Raw genomic sequence first — 18,713 nt, forward strand, 5'->3', positions numbered from 1 at the left:
TTTCAGTTTCTGATGTGGTTCCACTGAGAGTTCTAGTAGTGTGGTGTACCATGGTCGTCTTGCCCAGGTTGGTGCAATGAGAATCAATGTGAGGGAGTGTTGCTGCAGCTTGCGCACCACTAATGGAATGAGTGGGAGAGGCAGAAAAGCGTACGCAAATCTGTCTGACCAACTCATCCATATCGCATTGCCTTTGGACAATGGGTGTGGATACCGGGCGGCGAAGCTTGGGCATTTGGAGTTGAGGTGTGTGGCGAACAGATCGATTTCTGGCGGTCCCCATTGTTGAAAGAAAGTTTAAAGAACTTGTGGATTAAGTTCCCACTCGTGAATCTATCGTCTCTGATGACTTAACAGATCCGCAACCTGATTGTGAACTCCTGGTAGATGTTCTGCCAATAGGAAGGCTTTGAGGACTAGCCCACCTCCATATGCTCTGCACCAGCCGGGAGAGCTGTAAGGAGCGTGTTCCTCCCTGTTTTTGAATATAGTGCATGGCTGTCATATTGTAGTTCAGACTAACACAGCCTTGCCTCATAGGTAATGTTGGAAAGATTTTAGAGCTAGTAAAATGGCTAGCAGCCCCAGATTGTTTATATGGAGTAGCTTTTGCTGCGGTGTCCACCTGCCCTGTACTGAGTGCTGTGCCAAATGAGCTCCCCAGCCGGTGAGGGATGCATCCGTGGTTCGCACCACCTGTGGAACTAGCTCTATGAACGGCCGTCCTTTGAAAAGGTTTTTGGTGTTCCACCACTGCAGAGAGTGATGGGTCCGGTCGTCCACCACCACCAGATCTGTTAATTGACCTTGAGCCTGCTTCCATTGGCTTGCTAAGCACTCTTGCAGGGGGCGCATTTGAGTCATGCGTGCGGTACTACGAAGATGCAAGACTTCATCATTCCAATTAGATGCATGAACACTCGAGCTGGTAGTGAGTGTTGCGTTGGAATTTTTGTATAAAGGCTTGCATACTTTGTATCCTTGCTGGATTGGGGGATGCAAGTGCTTTGGAGGTATCTATTGTGGCACCTAGATACTGTTGAGACAGGGATGGTTGGAGATGTGACTTTGTCTGGTTTATAGTGAATCCGAGCTTCTGTAACAGGTGAATGGTCTGTGCGTGTGCTGCACGCACTGGTGGTAGGACTTGGCTTTTATTAGCCAGTCGTCAAGATATGGGAAGACATGGATGTTCTCCCTTCTCAAGTGTGCTGCTACTACGGCAAGACAATTTGTGCAACTTTGAGGTGCTGTAGTTACTCCAAAAGGAAGGACCTTAAATTGGTAATGCTGACCGTCCAGTACAAATCAAAGGTATTTTCTGTGAGCTTGATGGTTGGGAATGTGGAAGTAGGCGTCCTTGAAATCTAGGGTAGCAAGTAAGTCGTCTTGTTTTAACAGAGGAAGGACCTGCTGTAATGTGACCATATGGAAGTGGTCGGATTGTATGTAAAGATTTATGGGTCTCAGGTCTAATATAGGTCTGAGGGAGCCGTCTTTTTTGGGAATAAGGAAATATAGGGAATAAACTCCTGTGTTTTGATGGTGTACTGGAACTGGCTCGATTGCATTTTTCTGTAGTAAAATGGCAAATTCTTGTTTTAGGAGTGTGAGATGTTCTTGTGACATGGGACGCTGTCTGGATGGTATTGTTGGAGGAGTGAAAGTCAACTCCAGGCAATAACCTGACTGAACTATTTGTCGCACCCACCTGTCTGTTGTGATGGAATTCCAGACAAGTAGGAACTGTTGTAATCTCCCCCCGACAGGAGTGGAATGGTCTGGGGAAGGGGAGGGAAGTCACGGTTTGGGAGTGGAGGCAGTAAGGGTGTTGTTACCTCTGCCTCTACCTTTAGTGCTGTTGCCTCTGTATCCCCCTCTGTAATAACCTCTATTGGGCGAGGATTGGGTGGGTGCTTTGTGAGAAGAGGAGGCGGTATCTGTTGGAAAGTTTCTGGAGGCGCCCCTGTAAGAGGAGTGACAAAAGGACGCTCTGGGAGTCTGAGTTTGTAAAGCTCTCATGGACTCTGCAGTGTCAGTATCCTTCTTCATTTTTTCTAGTGAAGTATCGACTATAGGACCAAAACGATGCTGCTGGTCAAAAGGTTGATTAAGATTACTGGTTGGTACCTCTGGTTTAAAACCATAAATGTGCAGCCAGGCATGCCTACGTAACAGTATGCCAGTATTTATTGCCTTTGAGGCTGTATCAGCAGCATCCAAAGCGCAACGGATGGAAGTATTAGGGATTACCTTACCCTCTTGTATTAAGTCAGAAGCCCTGGTCTTATATTTGTCTGGCAAATGTTGCATAAGGGTTCCAAGCTCATAATAGTGAGCCCTATCATACCTTGCAAAGAGAGCTTGGGTGTTGGCAATTCTCCAGACGTTGGCCGCCTGAGATGTCATGCGTTTGCCTGAAGCATCTAAAAGTTTGGACTCTTTGTCAGGGGGTGGAGTATCCCCTGATGTCTGTGAATTAGCTCCTTTTCTGGCGTTTCAGACCACTAATGAGTCTAACGGTAGCTGGCCTTTGATATAGGCTGGGTCAGCTGGAGTGGCTTTGTACTTTTTCTCTAACCTGGGATTACTTACCCTGGCCCACACAGGGTCTTTAAATACCTCAGGTGGGTATTTTACGACCCCTTTAAGCATTGGTAAAATGGTTGTGGTTTTGCTTGATGGTAATAATGTGTCCATAAAGAAGTCGTCCTCCACTGGATCAGTGTGTAGATCAACCCCATGAAAAGTTGCTGCTCTATGAATGAGTAGTGTGAACCCTATAGTGTCATCTGGAGGAGATGGCCTAGAAGGGTATGCATCATCTTGCGGTAGATCTGGTGCATTATTATCTTCCCAAGGATCATCTGATGGTCCAGGAATATTATCTGGGTCATCTAGGGGTTGCTCATCTTCTATCCACCCTGTGTAATCATCCTCATCATCTGCTGGTGCACGGCTGTGTGGGATGAATGGTGAATGTGCAGGGGAAATGTCAAAGTCTGTGGAAGTGGTGAAGGTACCCTGATAGGAGAAGTTTGAGCATGCTTTTCGAGAGGGACTGGAGGTGTGGGGGGAGGGTCCTGTTTTCTTTTAGCAGGCATAGTAATGACATGTCTAGTATTTCGATGAATAAGAAGAGTCTTTTGTTTTGGATCTGGATGTAAGAGCTCTTCTGTAGAAACATCCTTTTTCGGCACCAACTTGTCTTGCTTGGGGCAGAGTTGTTTAGAAGGTTTAGCAGCATATATTACAGTCTTTGGAGCAGATTTGGTTTCAGTTCCGAAGACTTTCTTCGGCTCATGTTTTTTTGTTCGGACCGGATGTTTTTAGTTCCGGAGTTATTGGTTCCGAACTGTGTTTCGGGTTGACTACTTTAGGTGCCGAATTGTGTTTCTGTGCCGAAGTGGCCTTTGGTTGGATTGGTTTCTGTACCAGAGTTGTTTTTGGTTCAATAGTTTTCGGTGTGGAAATTGGTTTCAGTGCGGAGCTTGTTTTCAGCTCGACCAATTTGGGTACCCAGGCTTGCTTCGGTGCCGGAGTTAGTTTTGGTTAAAGGACTTTTCGTTTCTCTGGACCAACAGGCTGACTCGAGCCCAAGACGCCTAAAGGCTTTTTGGTAGTTTTTGTTGCCGGGCCCGGAGGCGGGGTGTCGTGGGCACCTGGACCCGAAGGCGAAGGTGAAACCGAAGCCTGGCCCGGTATGGGGGTGTGAGCAGGGTTAACGTTTGTACTCACGACCTGTTGACCAGCTGTAATGGGATCGTCATCGTCTGCTTGTTCTTTGGCTCCAGAAGCTGAATCCTCTGCTTCGGAAGCGACGACATCTTCCTGCTGTTGTTCTTCGGACTCTAGATCGACCGGAGTTTCATCTATGATGAGATCTGGTGTCAATGAAGAGGATTGCGGCATGACTCTTTGAGCTAGACGGTCCCCGATAGATTTCTTGGACCGGAACGAAGCGCAGGACTGGCAATCTCGGCTCTCGTGCTCTGGGGACAAGCACAGATTGCACACCTCCTGTAGTGGCGAAATTTGTGTCCTTGAGGGCACTTCTTGAAGGGTGTTCTTTCCATGAGCTGAAGGCCCAATGGCGCAGTTGGGCCCAACGGCCCGACGATCAGCGGAATCGAGCAGTGCAGGATTTTTCGACACGAGTATGAAGGAAAGCGCAATCGAAAACGATACCGGAGGTAGAAATCAAGGAATAGGAGTCAAAAGGAGATCGGTAACAGGACAGAGCGACAAACACATCCAAGCCCGATGGCGGAAAAAAACAATCTGAAGATGGAGTCGATGCCCATGCGCGCTATGTTCCAGGGGAGGAGTCATCTACCATACAAAGACTCCTTCAGGACAACAACAAAGTGTAATCATACGGGCCCACCACCAGATGGCGATCTATGCACTAGTGTGTGAACTGAGGCCCATATGCCTCGAACATTCTGTTACAAACGTGATCGATATAACATCTGCCGTATTACATTCCATTATATCCTATGGAACTACTGGGTTCCGGACAGAGTATCCCATCTGGCAAGATCGTAATTAAGCCCATAGTATATGAAGAAGGAGCTGAGGCATGCTAAGGCATCCCCTACCTAGAATACTAGAACATGCTAGGTAGACCTTGCTAACCCAGCTGTCATGCACGCTAACAGCAAGCTGTACCACATAGACCCAGCCGAGATGCACACTAAGAGAGGCCATACTTAAAGGACCCTACTCCAAGAACTGAGCAGCAAGGTTTGCTGTGAAGGTAATGTACCTCTAGGATTCAGGCGGGAGATATACTAGGCAGGCAATAAACTCTAGGACCACACAATGAGGCATGCTAGAAAGACCCCCTAGAAGGATCCAGCTGTCATGTAACTAGGAATGGGCCCCACCTTAATGACCCAGCTGTGATGAAAGCTAGGAAAGGCCCTACCTTATGGACTCAGCTGTGATGAAAGCTAGGAAAGGCCCTTCCTTATGGACCTAGCTGTGAAGAAAGCTAGGAAAGGGCCCTCCTTAAGGAAGCAGTTGTGATGAAAGCTAGGAAAGGTCCTACCTGGTGGACTCAGCTGTGATGAAATCTAGGAATGGGCCCTACCATAAAAACCCGTCTATGTTGAAAGCTAGGAAGAGGACTTACCTTAAGGACCCAGCTGAAGCCGAAGCTTGGGTGCATAAACTCTATAAGCTGCAATAGGAGTTCCAGCGTTCGAATGTCTCCATCAAAGCGATCTCGTAAATCGATGTACTGAACCTGGGAGTGAAGAGAAAAGCATGTGATCAAAAACTGAGAACCATTTACAATTTATTTTGTAGTACTCATCATTGGCACTGGGTAGAACAGCACTATAACAGAGAGGGAATAGCTGTCAGATTCTAACTGCTAAGACGTATTAGTTTTTAATGGAGAGCAGATGTATAACTCCGAGATTTTACCGTAGTAATTCAACCACTAGTATACAGGCCAATGGTGCCTGGGTACAGGGAGCTGTGTCTCTGTAGCACTACCACATCAAGAGCATATGCAAGTTCTGCTTATGGCATCAGACGGGAGTGTAAAGACTAGTTTAGTGATTTTAAAGTATCTTTGACCCTTCACAAAGAACTATACTTCAGTCTCTGCCTAGTCTTCCAACCTACACATTGGCCTAACTAGATACCCCATTCTCTCCCAATGTTCATGTCCAAAACCATGGACCCCAATTGGTCAGCATCCAAGGTTTCCTGACTGAGTTACAGGATGGTATTTCAGGCTTCACTATTTAATTCTTAGGGGATTCTACGCTAACTACAGGCAACCATCTTAATCTGCAAAAGCTGACACCCGAATCGTTTTAAGCACTCCCAGAGGGCAAAGCACACTCACAGCGAGTTCCTGTGGTGGAGTCTGCAATACAATTCAAAGAGGCTTTATTCAACCATTTCTCGTAAAAGCACAATACAGTCTGCAATACTTCCTAGGTGTGTGCTGAGAGGACAGAGAGAGCTAAACTACTACCACAATCATAAATTTGCCGAAAAGGCATTTGACTCCATAGATTGGAGGTACCTGTATTTACTTTGCAGAGGTTTGGTTTTAGACCCTGGTTCTGCCAGTGGGTGCCTACTGCAGCACTGTGGGTGATTGGGGTGATCTGGACTCCTTTGCTCTCAGTAAGGGGTACGAGACAGGGATGTCCACTGTGCCCCCTCCTCTTCGCAGGAGCCGCTGGGTGCGGTGCTGGGTGGACATAATAGGGTTTCACAGAATAACAAATTCCCCAGTGAAAATAACATTATATGCAGATTACGCGCTGATATTTCTCGTTAACCCGAATGGTCGATACAGGCAACCCAGTCAGTGTATCACCCGTTTGAGACCAATGTACACTATCGCCTAAACTGGGAGGAATCCGTTATTTACCAATTCAGAGACTGGGTGGATCTGACTGGGGTGACGGGTGTTTGCCAAGTGACAACCTCTGGCTTTAAATATCTTGGTATAGAGGTTAGCCCAACCAGAGAGCGTTTTCTGGAACTTACCCTGGACCGGCCTCTCTCTGATTTCCACAGGGATATGGACCAGAGGCACGTGCTTCAGTTGACGCTAAAGGGCAAAGCTGCCCTCTACAAAATGGTTACCTTGCCCAAAATACTTAATGTGCTGCAGAATAAGCCATTCCCGGTGCCAGACATCTACTTTGACTGACTAGACAAATCTATTGGCACTCTATTCTCGGACAGCGGTACCCCACAAATTGCCTTAAAGACATTGTACAGGTCAGTTTACAAAGAAGGTTTGCCACTTCCCAACATGAGGGCGTACCACAGGGCAGCACACTTACAGGTCATTAACAACTGGGGCCTTAAGATGATCTGATTTATAGGATTGAGAGACGTGAAGTGGCAGCAAACATTCCTTCATTATGTGTAAGGGAAGGCGGAGTGGAGGAGCCTTCCAGAGCAGACTCTTGGTTTCCCTGAGAGCATGAGATGAAGCCACTGCAGTGATAGGGTAGAAAGGAAAACTTTGGCGACCGCTCTATGGCGGGGTATGCTGCTGTCAGAAACTAGCAAACTCTAGGTCTTCGGCAGATGGGAACAGATTGGGATTGAAAATATCGGGGACATTTTGGACGCAGTGGAGGTCAAGACGTTTGAATCTTTACAGCAGGAATACTCCCCACGACTACCCAACTGTTCGAATACATGCCAGTAGCACATGTCTTGAGAGCTGAGGTGATCCAGGGCATGTGACTCCCTAAACACTCCCATCAGGAGGCCTGGGTTCTTGGAAATGCACTTCCCTACAAAGCTATCTCCCAGCTATACAGCACCATGATTAATAATGCACCATACCATCTAGGGAAGATCTGAGGAAAGTGGGAAGCAGAGTTGGGATGCCTGAAAGATACTGATTGGGAGGCGGCCTTAACGCACCCCAGAGAAGTTGCTTTAAGAACTCAATTGAGGCTGATCCAGTTTAAGATCCTGCATAGATTCTGTTATCACTGTCCCAGACTATTTAAAACGGGGACAGGAGTCAGCCCATGTGCCTCCGCTGTGGTGTAGGGGAGGGTATGTTTTTCCATACGATACGAAGCTGCCACACAGTAAGCGTGTATTAGGAGCACATCATTTCTAAAATGGAGGCAGTGATGAATGTAGCCATACCCAGGATACCACAATTTATCTTTTGGGCATACCTAAGGACGCGGATATTCTGCAAAAGAAATTGCTTCTTTGTGCACTGGCCTTTGTTGAGGCGAAGAAGGATCTGGCTACGACATGGGGGGAGGGTGCAGACACCAATGAGCCTTATGTGGCGGGAAGAAATTAACAGGTGTATGGAGACGTAGTGAGTGGTGTACGAAGGTCGCGCTTGCCCTAGCAAATTTGACTAAGCCTGGGGATTCATGGAGGGGGTATCACAGACTTCTTGATGATTCAGATGATGCCATGCCAGGGTGGACCGTGTGGACCCTTGGAGGGGGTTCCTGATGAGTGCTTGAGGCATGGCACTACTGTGGTTTGCGTTTCCCAGTTCAGCAATTCAGAGGCGTGGGAGGCTGGTAGAACACCCCGGGTGGAGGTAGGGGGGCTAACGGGGTAGACAGTGTGTGCATTGTTTAATGTGTTCGATTTGGTGAGCAGCAATCCAATAAATTATATATTTTTTTAAACCTGTGCAATGACTCAGCATGACATAAAGGCTCTGTTTCTCCAGTGCATTTGCCTCTCGCTCACCTTCACAGCCACAGGCGTTCCATCCTCCAGCTTGGCCTTATGCACCTGTGCCAAGCTGGCCGCTGCTAAAGGCTGATAGTCAAACTCCTTGAATAGTTCTGCCGCAGTCATGTTAAAGTCCTCCATGAACAGTTCATCCACCTGCACAGAGTAGAGACTTCCAGTTTTAGAGAATATGAAAAAGAGTGGAAGATTGATTTCATGGCACAATGGGATCACCATCACTTCTATGCAGGCTAGGTTCAGCAGAAGACGCTTATGCACAACACTGGCCTGAAAAGGTCCGATAAGCGTATGTGATCAGGATGCAGGTGATGTCCACTATTTCCTACACACAGACATAAAACCCACATAAAAAGTCCAAGTGGATCATACATTGCAGAGTCATTTAGCTCCTACAACCCCATAGTGCTGATTTGGAAGGCTGGCCCTATTCATACTATTACTGTTCACAGTTCATTTAACACAAAAATGATGATGCAGGAAATGTCTGTAAAGAGACTAAACTGCTGGCAATCACTCTGGGTAGTATCCCAACCTATTATTTTATGCACGCTTTGCCACTCTACACAGTATCAACTTATGCTAATCAGTACCAACAATGCTCCTTATCTATTCCAAACTGCCAGCCGAGATCCCTTCCAGAAGGGAAGATAATCAAACCCAGGCTGGTTTCTGTTTTAGTAGGCCTCACAAGGGAGTGAAGGAAATCCACCTTTTCCGGATGGTCACTCTATATTTTTCACCCTGCTGGACCCTATATTTTCAATGGCGTTAGAACTGTGCATTTTGAGATTGCTAATGAGAATTCTTGTGAGTCAACTGTCTGGTTGCTGAAGGACCTGCTTTGTCTCACTGGACTTCTGTCAAGGCACCCTTGAAAGGACGTGAAAATAATGACAAAATGATTCTTGTGTGTCCACTAACTGGTTGCTGTACCGGACGGTATGCCTCTGTTTTTTGTGGGGTACAGTGGTTGCTTCAAACAGGATTTTGATATGAGAGCACACTAGGATTACGAAAGAAACTTCCCCCTACCACACACACCCAGCCCTCAGAGCCCAATATTAGTGTGGCCAAAGATTTTACCATCTTGAAAATGCCCAAAGGGGAGAGGGTTGGCCCAGGAACTTTTACTGCATTGGTTAGGGCTTGCACAGGAGTCAGTCCCGCCCACTAACTAATGCCAGGCACAAATGTAGCATCTCTAGACACCCACTTCAGAACACTGTTTGACCTGAAAAAGAACAGAAGAGGACTGATCTTGTTTTATGTGGCCTGAGAGGAGCCCTGAAGGACTGAACGTGCTTCCTCTTGTACTAAGGACAAAGAAGTAAGTTCCAAGGGTGATAAGACTGACCTCCTATTAAAGATACAGGAACGCAATACACTACAAGAGGCTGTTTTTCTGCAAATGCCCAGCTGAACAGTGGACACTGGACCTGGGCTAGACCCTTATGTGGCCTCTGCCTGACACCCTGTGAGTCTGTAAGTGCCTCCCTTGAGGTCCTAAAGGCTTTGACAGTGTACTCCTGTGGTGGGATGGGATTTAAAGGACAAAGTCAGTAGATACAATCATTGACCAGGACGAATCTGGTTGGTGAATCCGACCCACGCTCCATCACAAGAAGTCTCTAATATAGCCTAGGTCCCAGAACTATGACTATCATTAGCCCTTTGTGCCGCTTGGCATTATTCCTACTTAAGACTTTGAAAGTGCATGTCTCTGGTTCTCTTTATTGGATTCTTGTCATTTTGGTATCATTTTCTTTATTAAATTTGACTCTATTTTTCCAACTCGGCTTGGGATTTTTAATTGTTCTGCATTTCATCTATATTACTATTTTGGTACTGCTTAAATACTTTACACGTTGCCTCTCGATAAAGCATGTCTGCTCTGTGCCATAGTTACCAGTGGGTTGAGTTCAGGTTAGTTGAGTGACTTTTTATCCACACCCTGACGTGGGTTGTGATTATTTCTTGAGGTCGGTAGTAACCCATTCCAAATAATAATCCAATTTCTTACATTGTGACTCAGCAAGCAAGGGACCTACATCTGGTATCCCCATGGCTTCTTAAGGGGTTATATCAAATGCACAAAAGGCGAGTGGAAGAATGCTTGTAAATATACTACTGGCAGCGTTCTGGGTGTCATTCCGACTCATCGTTTCTCGCCCACTGTGACTCTCCAGACAGAGGCGTATCAGCTCGGACACTCCTCCTCATGGAAACAGTCCAACCGGAACTGCCAGGTGGACATCTGTCAGCACTAGAATGGAAACCGAGGCAAGGACAAGGGCTAGTAAATGCCATGTGGCCCTGAATGTGTGGAGATTAAGGGTTAGTGGAGTATAGTTCTTTAAACTCTACACCCGTGTGCACACAAGTGGACTTAACCTATTTTGAGTAGGGCATTAAACTTTAGTACAACCCATGCCCATCCTTCCAATCAAATATTCATCCAACCGGTTTGGTATTATGTGATGATGGTACAGCCATAGTAAACCTGACCTAAATGCCCAAACAACTTTGTATTATATGATGGAGGGCTAAAGAAGGAGTAGTTTCTGTCCTGTAACTCCAGTTCTGTAGTAGGGGTATCTCGGTTATAGTCATAATCTAGTGAATAGTCCCGCCCATGTGCGTGGACCCCGGAGCAATCAAAAATAATCTCTTGAATTGTCAAAAAATGCAGAACTGCAAAGACACTTAAGAGAGAATTTAAAGACAGATAATGCAGCCTATATCCACAGGCTACACTGTCCAGTACTTCAACTAGAAATTCCACCAAAAAAACCACACAAACAGCACAGCTTGCCCAGTTTCCTCACAGAGAAAACTTGCCTCTACCAGCAAAAGCCTCTGGAATGACAGAGAGGAAGGTATGGACAGACAAGCCCCATAGGCTGCCATTATGTGGCTCAAATAGGATACTGTGCCTTTAAGAAAACTTTCCAGAACTCTCTCAGTATCCCAGAATGCCCAGCAGGTCCCTTTTACTTTCAGTTCTTTTTGAAGGCGTAACACGCCAGACCTGTAGCATTCCTTACATGAATATCTTACTCCACCGGGGAGGAGGGCGGGCGCTTATGACTATAACAGAGATACCCCTACTACAGAACTGGAGTTACAGGACAGAAACTACTCCTTCTGTAGTAGGGGATCTCTGTCTATAGTCATAATCTAGTGAATAGAATGGCAAGCCCATCCCCACACCAAAGCGGCGGTGGAGAAAAAGACATAACACCACTATTGTGCGAACAGATTTCGCAGCGAAGCCTGCCCAATCTGAGTCTGTCCTGGCATCAGTGTCCAGACAGTAATGCTTAGCAAAGGTATGGACCGACTTCCAAGTGGCCGCCTTGCAGATTTCTGCAATTGGAACATTACGTAGCAAAGCAGTCGTGGCAGCTTTGCCCTTGGTTTAATGAGCCTTAGGTTTACCTCCTAAGGTCTTATTAGCCTTTTGGTAACACAATTGTATACAGGACACAATCCACCTAGAAATGGACTGTTTAGAGGTAGCAAGACCGGTCCTGACTGATCCATAATTGATAAACAATTGGTCTGACCTACGAACATCTTTGGTTTTATAAAGATAAAATTTCAACACCCTCCTAACATCAAGGGAATGTAATGACCTTTCCGCTGGAGATGAAGGATTCTGAAAAAACGTAGGCAAAGTTATGGTCTGGTTGACATGAAAATCAGAAATAACCTTGGGAAGAAATTTAGGGAGAGTACGCTTAACAACCTTAGCAGCATAAAATACAGTATAAGGTTCTTGGCAACACAACGCCTGAATTTCACTCACCCTGCCGGCCGATGTAATGGCCACGAGGATCGCCGTCTCCCAGGACAGGTGCTGCAACGAAGCCTTATGAATAGGTTCAAAAGGCTCCTTCATCAATCTGGACAGCACCACATTCAATTCCCATGAAGGCGAAGGAAGCCGGACAGGAGGGAATACTTTCTTCAAGCCTTCCAAAAAATCTTTGATCACAGGGATCTGGTAGAAGGAAGTCTGTGAAGGGCATTTTCTGTAGGCAGTCAATGCAGCGAGATGAACCTTAATGGAATGAAAATTAAGGCCAGACTGCGCCAAATGTAGAAGATAAGGAAGAATGACATCCTCCTTACACGTCGTAGGGTCATAGTTCTTGGACTTGCACCAGATGCAGAATCTCTTTCACTTGTAAGCATAAGAAGTCCTAGTGGAAGGTCGCTTAGCCTCCTTCAGTATGTCCATACAATCTTCGGGTAGATTCAAATGGCCATATTGAATCATCGTCCGCATGCTTGCCGAACAGGGTTTCCCCCAAGAAAGGCAGGTTGGCCAACCGCTGTTGCGCCTCCGGTTTGAGTGAGGTGAGGCGAAGCCAAGCGTGACGCCATTGATTGATGCCGTGGCAGTATCCGTGCGCCGCCCGAAGAGATACATCAGCAGCCGCGCTGATTATGTGGTTCGACACCATCATCCCCTCATTTAATATCTCCAGAAAGTCCTCTTTCTTGTCACTAGGGAGGAGCTCAGCGTACTGCTGGAGGGACTCCCATAGGGCAGGTTCATATCGCCCCCGCAGAGCCTCGGAACTTGCAGCCTTCATGGTGGTAGATGCCGTCCCACAGACCTTTCTGCCCGCCGAATCCAGCCAACGGCTGTCCTTATCAGGCGGCACGGTCGAAGGAGGAGTAGTGGCATGATGCTTCTTAGCCGCTGTCAATATAACGGAGTCTGGTGTTGGGTCCATTCGAAGGAAAGCCGGGTCAGATTCCGGAGCCCGGTATTTCTTGCGGAGCCTGGAGGGAGCTGCCTTCGTCACCGCCGGACTGAGAAATAACTCCTTGGCGGGCTCCTCCAATCCGGGTATGGAGTTCTGGACTTTTTGGTTCCGTCCAGAGGTGTCAGGGAACAACACCCAAAGACCCCGGAGTTCCACCTGCCTTGGTGCGCAAATGAACAGAAACACGGGCTTCTCGATGGTGGCGTCAAAGACCAAAGGTTTATTACTGCAGGGACACAGAAGTCACAGAATCTACACACGGGCAGAGACTAGGAGCCTGTTCGATTTGTACATTGAGGGTTGCTCCTTATATACTAAAAATTGTGCTTCAGGCAAATATTTCACATGTCAGTACATTCCTAAACCTTTGTGTCTTAAACAATAAATATTTGGCGTTACACAGGAACTGTCGATAATATCTGATGCCAAACATCACGAAGAGGGGTTCCCACTAGTTCATCACAATCCCTTGTCAATATTGCATTCAAGAGCCGGACCGCCTCATCGTAAAGTTCGTTACCTCCCCCCTAATAAAGGCCGAGAAGGAAAGGAGCAGAGCCAGGTGCAAGAGATAGAAAAGCGGGATAAGAGATGTTTGTGGGTTGTAAATGGGCAAGGCTACCGGCTTCGGCCGCCTAATCATGATCAGGACAATGGACACGAGAACCAGTTCAGGTGGGCTGGCCTCGGGCAGAGGAGGCAGCCTTTGTCGAGTCATACAGCTACAGCGTGATCTGGTTTAAGGCACACGTGTCATGAAAGAGGTGAATCTCCGGCTAAGGCTACGTGTCCTTAATCGAAATGAAGTGATCAGAGGTTATTGCATATGTGAGGGCAAGAAACACAAAATGGCGGACATGATCTAAGATGGATGCCGTGGGTAGATCAGAAATGTGTTCATAACAGGAGTGCTCTTGCTCGTATCGTAGCGAAAACACCAGGATATGCTAAATGGATCATTTGCGGTTCGCCGATACTAATATTATGTATTTCCGACAAACTTGAAAACACGGGTTCAAATCGTCACGGAACCTCAGACCCTCCTTTTGCCCTTACATAGGCAATTACTCAGTCTATATCAGAGTCTAGTTCTATACTCATCAGGTCAGTGACATGTTGTTGTATCATCATCCTTTCTCGTGCCTTTTCTCCAAACACAGGTGGTTTTCTGAGACAAGTTGTAGCGCAAAAACTACACAGAGCAGGACCACACTGGATAATCAGGCAGCATGAGAATAGGAATACTAAGATGACACCGATGACCATTAGAACCTTCCATCCCCACGCTGAGATCAGAGTCCAAAACCACTCCATAAAGGACCAGTTTCCCTTGTCTACATGTATAGAGTCGGAAATCTTGTGTAGCTTAGAGATCGCCTCATAGACTGTTGGAGCATTATTAGGAATAAAGACACAGCAGCTCGATTGGATCATTCTGCATACCCCACCTCGATCTGCAAGTATAACATCTAGAACCATACGGTTCTGCAACGTCATGAGTCTATCCGCCTGAAGCTCAGCTGTCAAGTTGCTAAGGGCACCAGCAGTTTCGGTGATAGTAGATTCAACTACCCGTGTTAGCTGACGTATGTTTCTACTATTGGCCATAGGTCCCCAGAACGGAAGGAAGCCTTTGAAGAAGTCTCCAGCTTCCTGACCAGCAGTATCTTCCTTGCTGAAGACACCTCTCGCTATTCTGGTTCTGTGGTAATCAGATGAAGCAGTGTATGTTGGAGGCAACAGTCGAGCAATATAGCATGAACCTGAAAAGTCGGCAGGCAACCATGTATAAGCTCGGTCTCGACAAATGAAATAGGTACCCCTAGCAGTAAGGAAGGCAGGGGAAGAGTTAGCCGGAAACACATAAGTCTCAACGCACTCACTCCTCCCTAGCTGAGCTCTCGGATTTCTCCCATTACCTTGCAAACAGACCTGACCTCGGTGAGGTACGACCCAGATTGGAGTTGAGCTTTTACGCTTGCTTTCTCCTAAACTAAGGCGATACTCTGAAGTATTCCAACTTAAATACACTCGCAGTTCGTCTCTAGGGTAAGATGGAGTATTATTGACGTCCTTGATCATGTCAATAATTCCCTGGACTAAAGCTTTGTTGGCAGAGTTATATTTAGTGGAACGTGGTGGACGTGGAGGATAGGTCTCAAGGGCATAAGCAAAAATGGTTTGAAGGGCCTGAAATGATCCATTGTAGCTGAAAGGCAAAACCAGATAGGGAATACCTTTATCCATAGTGTGGGGTATCAAGCCACACACCCAGCAGTCTGTAGTGTTAACTACCAGTTGGTGTTGGTGCAAGAGCTGTACAAAAGTGTTGTTAATGAACTCTGTGCGTCGAGCTTGCTCATGTTCAGGAAACGAGTGAAAAGAATGTATAGAAGAAACAGTAGAAATGGCAGGATCAAGGGGAGGTACTGTAGTAACTGGCACAAAAATCAGATTTATACTAAAGACGATTCCACCCACCAATGTTGCTAAAATAATAAAAAATGTAATGGCACATTGCATCAAAAAGCATTTGCTACGAAGAATTCTGTAAAGTCTATTTCTGCGAACATAAATCACATTTTCTCGTTGCAGCGCAGGAAGCTCCATCTTCTACAAACCGCTCGCGACCACTGATGATGTGTACGTAGATGAAAATGCCTCTGTCAGCCCTGGGAGTTCCCAGAACCAACAGAAAGATCGACCTTGTGTCAGACCCCTGCAAATTCAAACTAGGCACACAGCCACGACCCTACGGCTACCCAGACGGTAAGGCAATTTAAAAAAACAATAAACAATAGCAAACTTCCTGGCTGAAGGCAAATGTTCAATACGTCAAAGGTTCAATATATCAAAATCACAATATGCAGTTGCCTGCTTTATTTGTCCATTTTACGTTTTCTCAGGTTGTATCTCTGCTTCGCAGGTATTGTCTGATCGGAAAATAGTGTATCACTAGCAGCTGTTGCAGTGTTTAAGTTCGCAGATAGCAAAGTTTCTTCTGATGCTGGAGACAAATGTTCAGTGTTCAAAAGAGTCTTTTCAGGAGGAGAGTCAGATTTTGGAGCATCAGTAATCAATTCGGCATCGCTGAAAGGAAGGAACTTCGGTGTGCTTTCAGTTTCGGAGGCACCAATTCCCTTTTTCACCCAGTTGTCGTAGGGTAGCGGCAAGGGTACACGCTTTACATGTGACGCGTGTACCCAGTGTTTGCGGCCAGCTACACGAACGGCTGTCCTCGTTGTCAGTAAGATCTGAAAGGGCCCCACAAATCTTGGTTGAAGGTTCTTCGTTCTCGCGAAGTTCTTGATGACAACCAGGTCTCCTGGTTTCAGCTGATGCCCTGGACTCTCCGGAGGTTTTGGCAATGCATCAAAGACCTGTTGATGAATAAGACTTAATTTAGCAGTCAAGTCGTAAAGGTAGTCTATCAACATAGGATATTCTAGCTGTCTGAACTCCCTTGGCCTTGGCACCCCCCAAATATTGGCAGGACGACCAAATACAATCTCATAAGGGCTAAGCCCTACTCGAGAATGTACAGTCGCTCTTGTGGATAACAGAGCCAAAGGCAGTGCATCTGGCCAGGCTAAACCTGTGGATGCTTGTATTTTAGCTATCTTCAGCTTGAGGGTGCCATTGTAACCCTCCACTAAACCAGCTGACTGGGGATGGTTCGCACTGTGAAATTTCTGTTTCAAACCTAGGCCTGCACATACACTCTGCATAACTTTCCCTATAAACTCACTTCCGTTATCTGACCATACAATCCGTGGCATTCCAAATCTAGGGAAATATTCTTTGAGAAGAATTTTGGCAGTTGATAAGGCAGTATTGTCCTTCAGTGGGTATGCTTCTATCCACCTGGAAAAAGCACAAACCACCACTAGGACATATTTTAAATTATTACAGCGTTCCATGTGAATGAAGTCTAACTGAATCACTTCAAAGGGGCAGGAAGGAGGAGCGAAATGACCAGCTGGAGTTGGAGTTCCCTTGCCAGGATTATGCATCAGGCACACCATACAATTTTTCACCACTCTCTCTGCACACTTACTTATTCCCTCATTCTTCCAGACCGGAGCCAACATCTTACATATCCCTTTAGAACTTATATGCGCTACTCCGTGCGCCATTGTCACTACTGCAAGCACATACGCATCCGGCAACATCCAACGCTGCTGCTCTGTCAAATCAATCCAACATCCATTCGAGTCCAACTTGCCCGTACTCTCTCTCCATACACGTTTCTCTTCCTCAGTTGCTTCTCTCTGAATCTCTTTCACACTTTCCATTGTATCCTCACACATCCCAGACTCAGCGATCCATCTTGCAGACGTTGCAACATACATTCTACTCATCATGTCTCTAGCTGTCTGTTTAGCAATTTCATCAGCAAAAGCATTCCCACGTCCAACATCATCCGTGATTGCTTTATGAGCACTGCACTTTACAATTGCAACTTCAGTCGGCAAGGTTAGAGATTCCAACAAGTCGTTAACTAGCTGACCATGTTGAATCTTAGTCCCATGGGACGTAATGAAACCTCTTTCTCTCCACAACCGGCCAAAACTATGGGCCACGCCAAATGCGTACTGACTATCTGTGAACACATTCACTCTCTTTCCCTCAGCTAAAACACATGCTCTCGTTAGAGCTATTAATTCTGCAGCTTGGGCAGAATTCTGACTCACTCTTGCAGTCTCCACAATCGTCTTCAACGTCGTTACCGCGTAAGCAGCAGTCACATCACCATTCTCCAATTTAAAACATGACCCGTCCACATACAGCGTACCATCCGGATCGGATAACGGAGTATCTTTCAAATCGATGCGTCCTTTTGTCTCTTCCTCCGTTTTAAAAAAACAGTCATGTGGCTCAGAATCACTCGACTCTTGATCAGTCGGCAACAGCGTTGCTGGATTCAATACATTACATCTTTTGATCTGAATATGACTCGCTAGTAATGTCAGCTCATAACCAGATAATCTCGCACTAGTAAGGTGTTGTGTCTTCGTTCGGTTCATGAGTGTATCCACTGCATGAGGAACCATGACCACTAGCATGTTGTTCATCACCAAACCAGCAGATTGCCGAATGGAAGCCGCAGCTGCTGCTGTAGCTCTCAAGCAACTAGGCAACGCTCTAGCTACCGGATCTAATGTTGATGAGAAATACGCACAAGGGCGTTGTTTATCACCAAACTTCTGTGTCAGGACACTCAACGCGCAACCTTCCCTTTCGTGAACGTAGAGCGTGAATGGCTTACTGTAATCAGGTGTACCCAATACAGGAGCTGAACACAAGGCTTTTCGTAATTCAGTAAAACTCTCTTGACATTCATCAGACCATGGCACCGGACTCGGAACATTTTTTCCAGTCAAAGCTACCAATGGTTTCGCTAAAAGAGAAAAATTTGGAATCCACTGCCTACAGTAGGAGGTAATACCTAAAAAGGCACGTACTTCTCTCTGTGTGCGTGGAACACTCATTTGCGTAATTGCTTTTATTCTTTCTGGGGTCAACTTCCTTCCCTCCTTTGACAAGAGATGACCTAGGTAGGTCACTTCTTGGCAGCAGTATTGCATCTTGGAAGGTGACACCTTGTGATTCAAATCAGACAAATGATGTAATAACGAAACTGTAGCTGCTTTGCAAGTTTCCTTGTCATCGGCAGCCACTAAAAGATCGTCTACGTACTGTACT

At 46.3% G+C, this 18,713-nt stretch overlaps 1 protein-coding gene across 3 annotated transcripts in view; it reads right to left on the reverse strand.

Moving 5' to 3' along the window:
- The window catches only part of ADCK5 (aarF domain containing kinase 5), a 249,863-nt gene that overhangs the window by 46,691 nt on the left and 184,459 nt on the right, over positions 1-18,713 (reverse strand). For all 3 annotated transcript variants that reach the window (XM_086966521.1, XM_086966523.1, XM_086966522.1), the window contains 2 exons: positions 8,224-8,364; positions 5,138-5,251 (listed from right to left, as the gene is read on the reverse strand). In XM_086966521.1, the coding sequence (XP_086822647.1) occupies positions 5,138-5,251; positions 8,224-8,364 (255 nt within the window). The remainder of the gene's footprint in view (positions 1-5,137; positions 5,252-8,223; positions 8,365-18,713) is intronic.

The sequence above is a fragment of the Lissotriton vulgaris genome, chromosome 4_1 (genome assembly GCF_964263255.1).
Source record: "Lissotriton vulgaris chromosome 4_1, aLisVul1.2, whole genome shotgun sequence".
NCBI lineage: Eukaryota > Metazoa > Chordata > Amphibia > Caudata > Salamandridae > Lissotriton > Lissotriton vulgaris.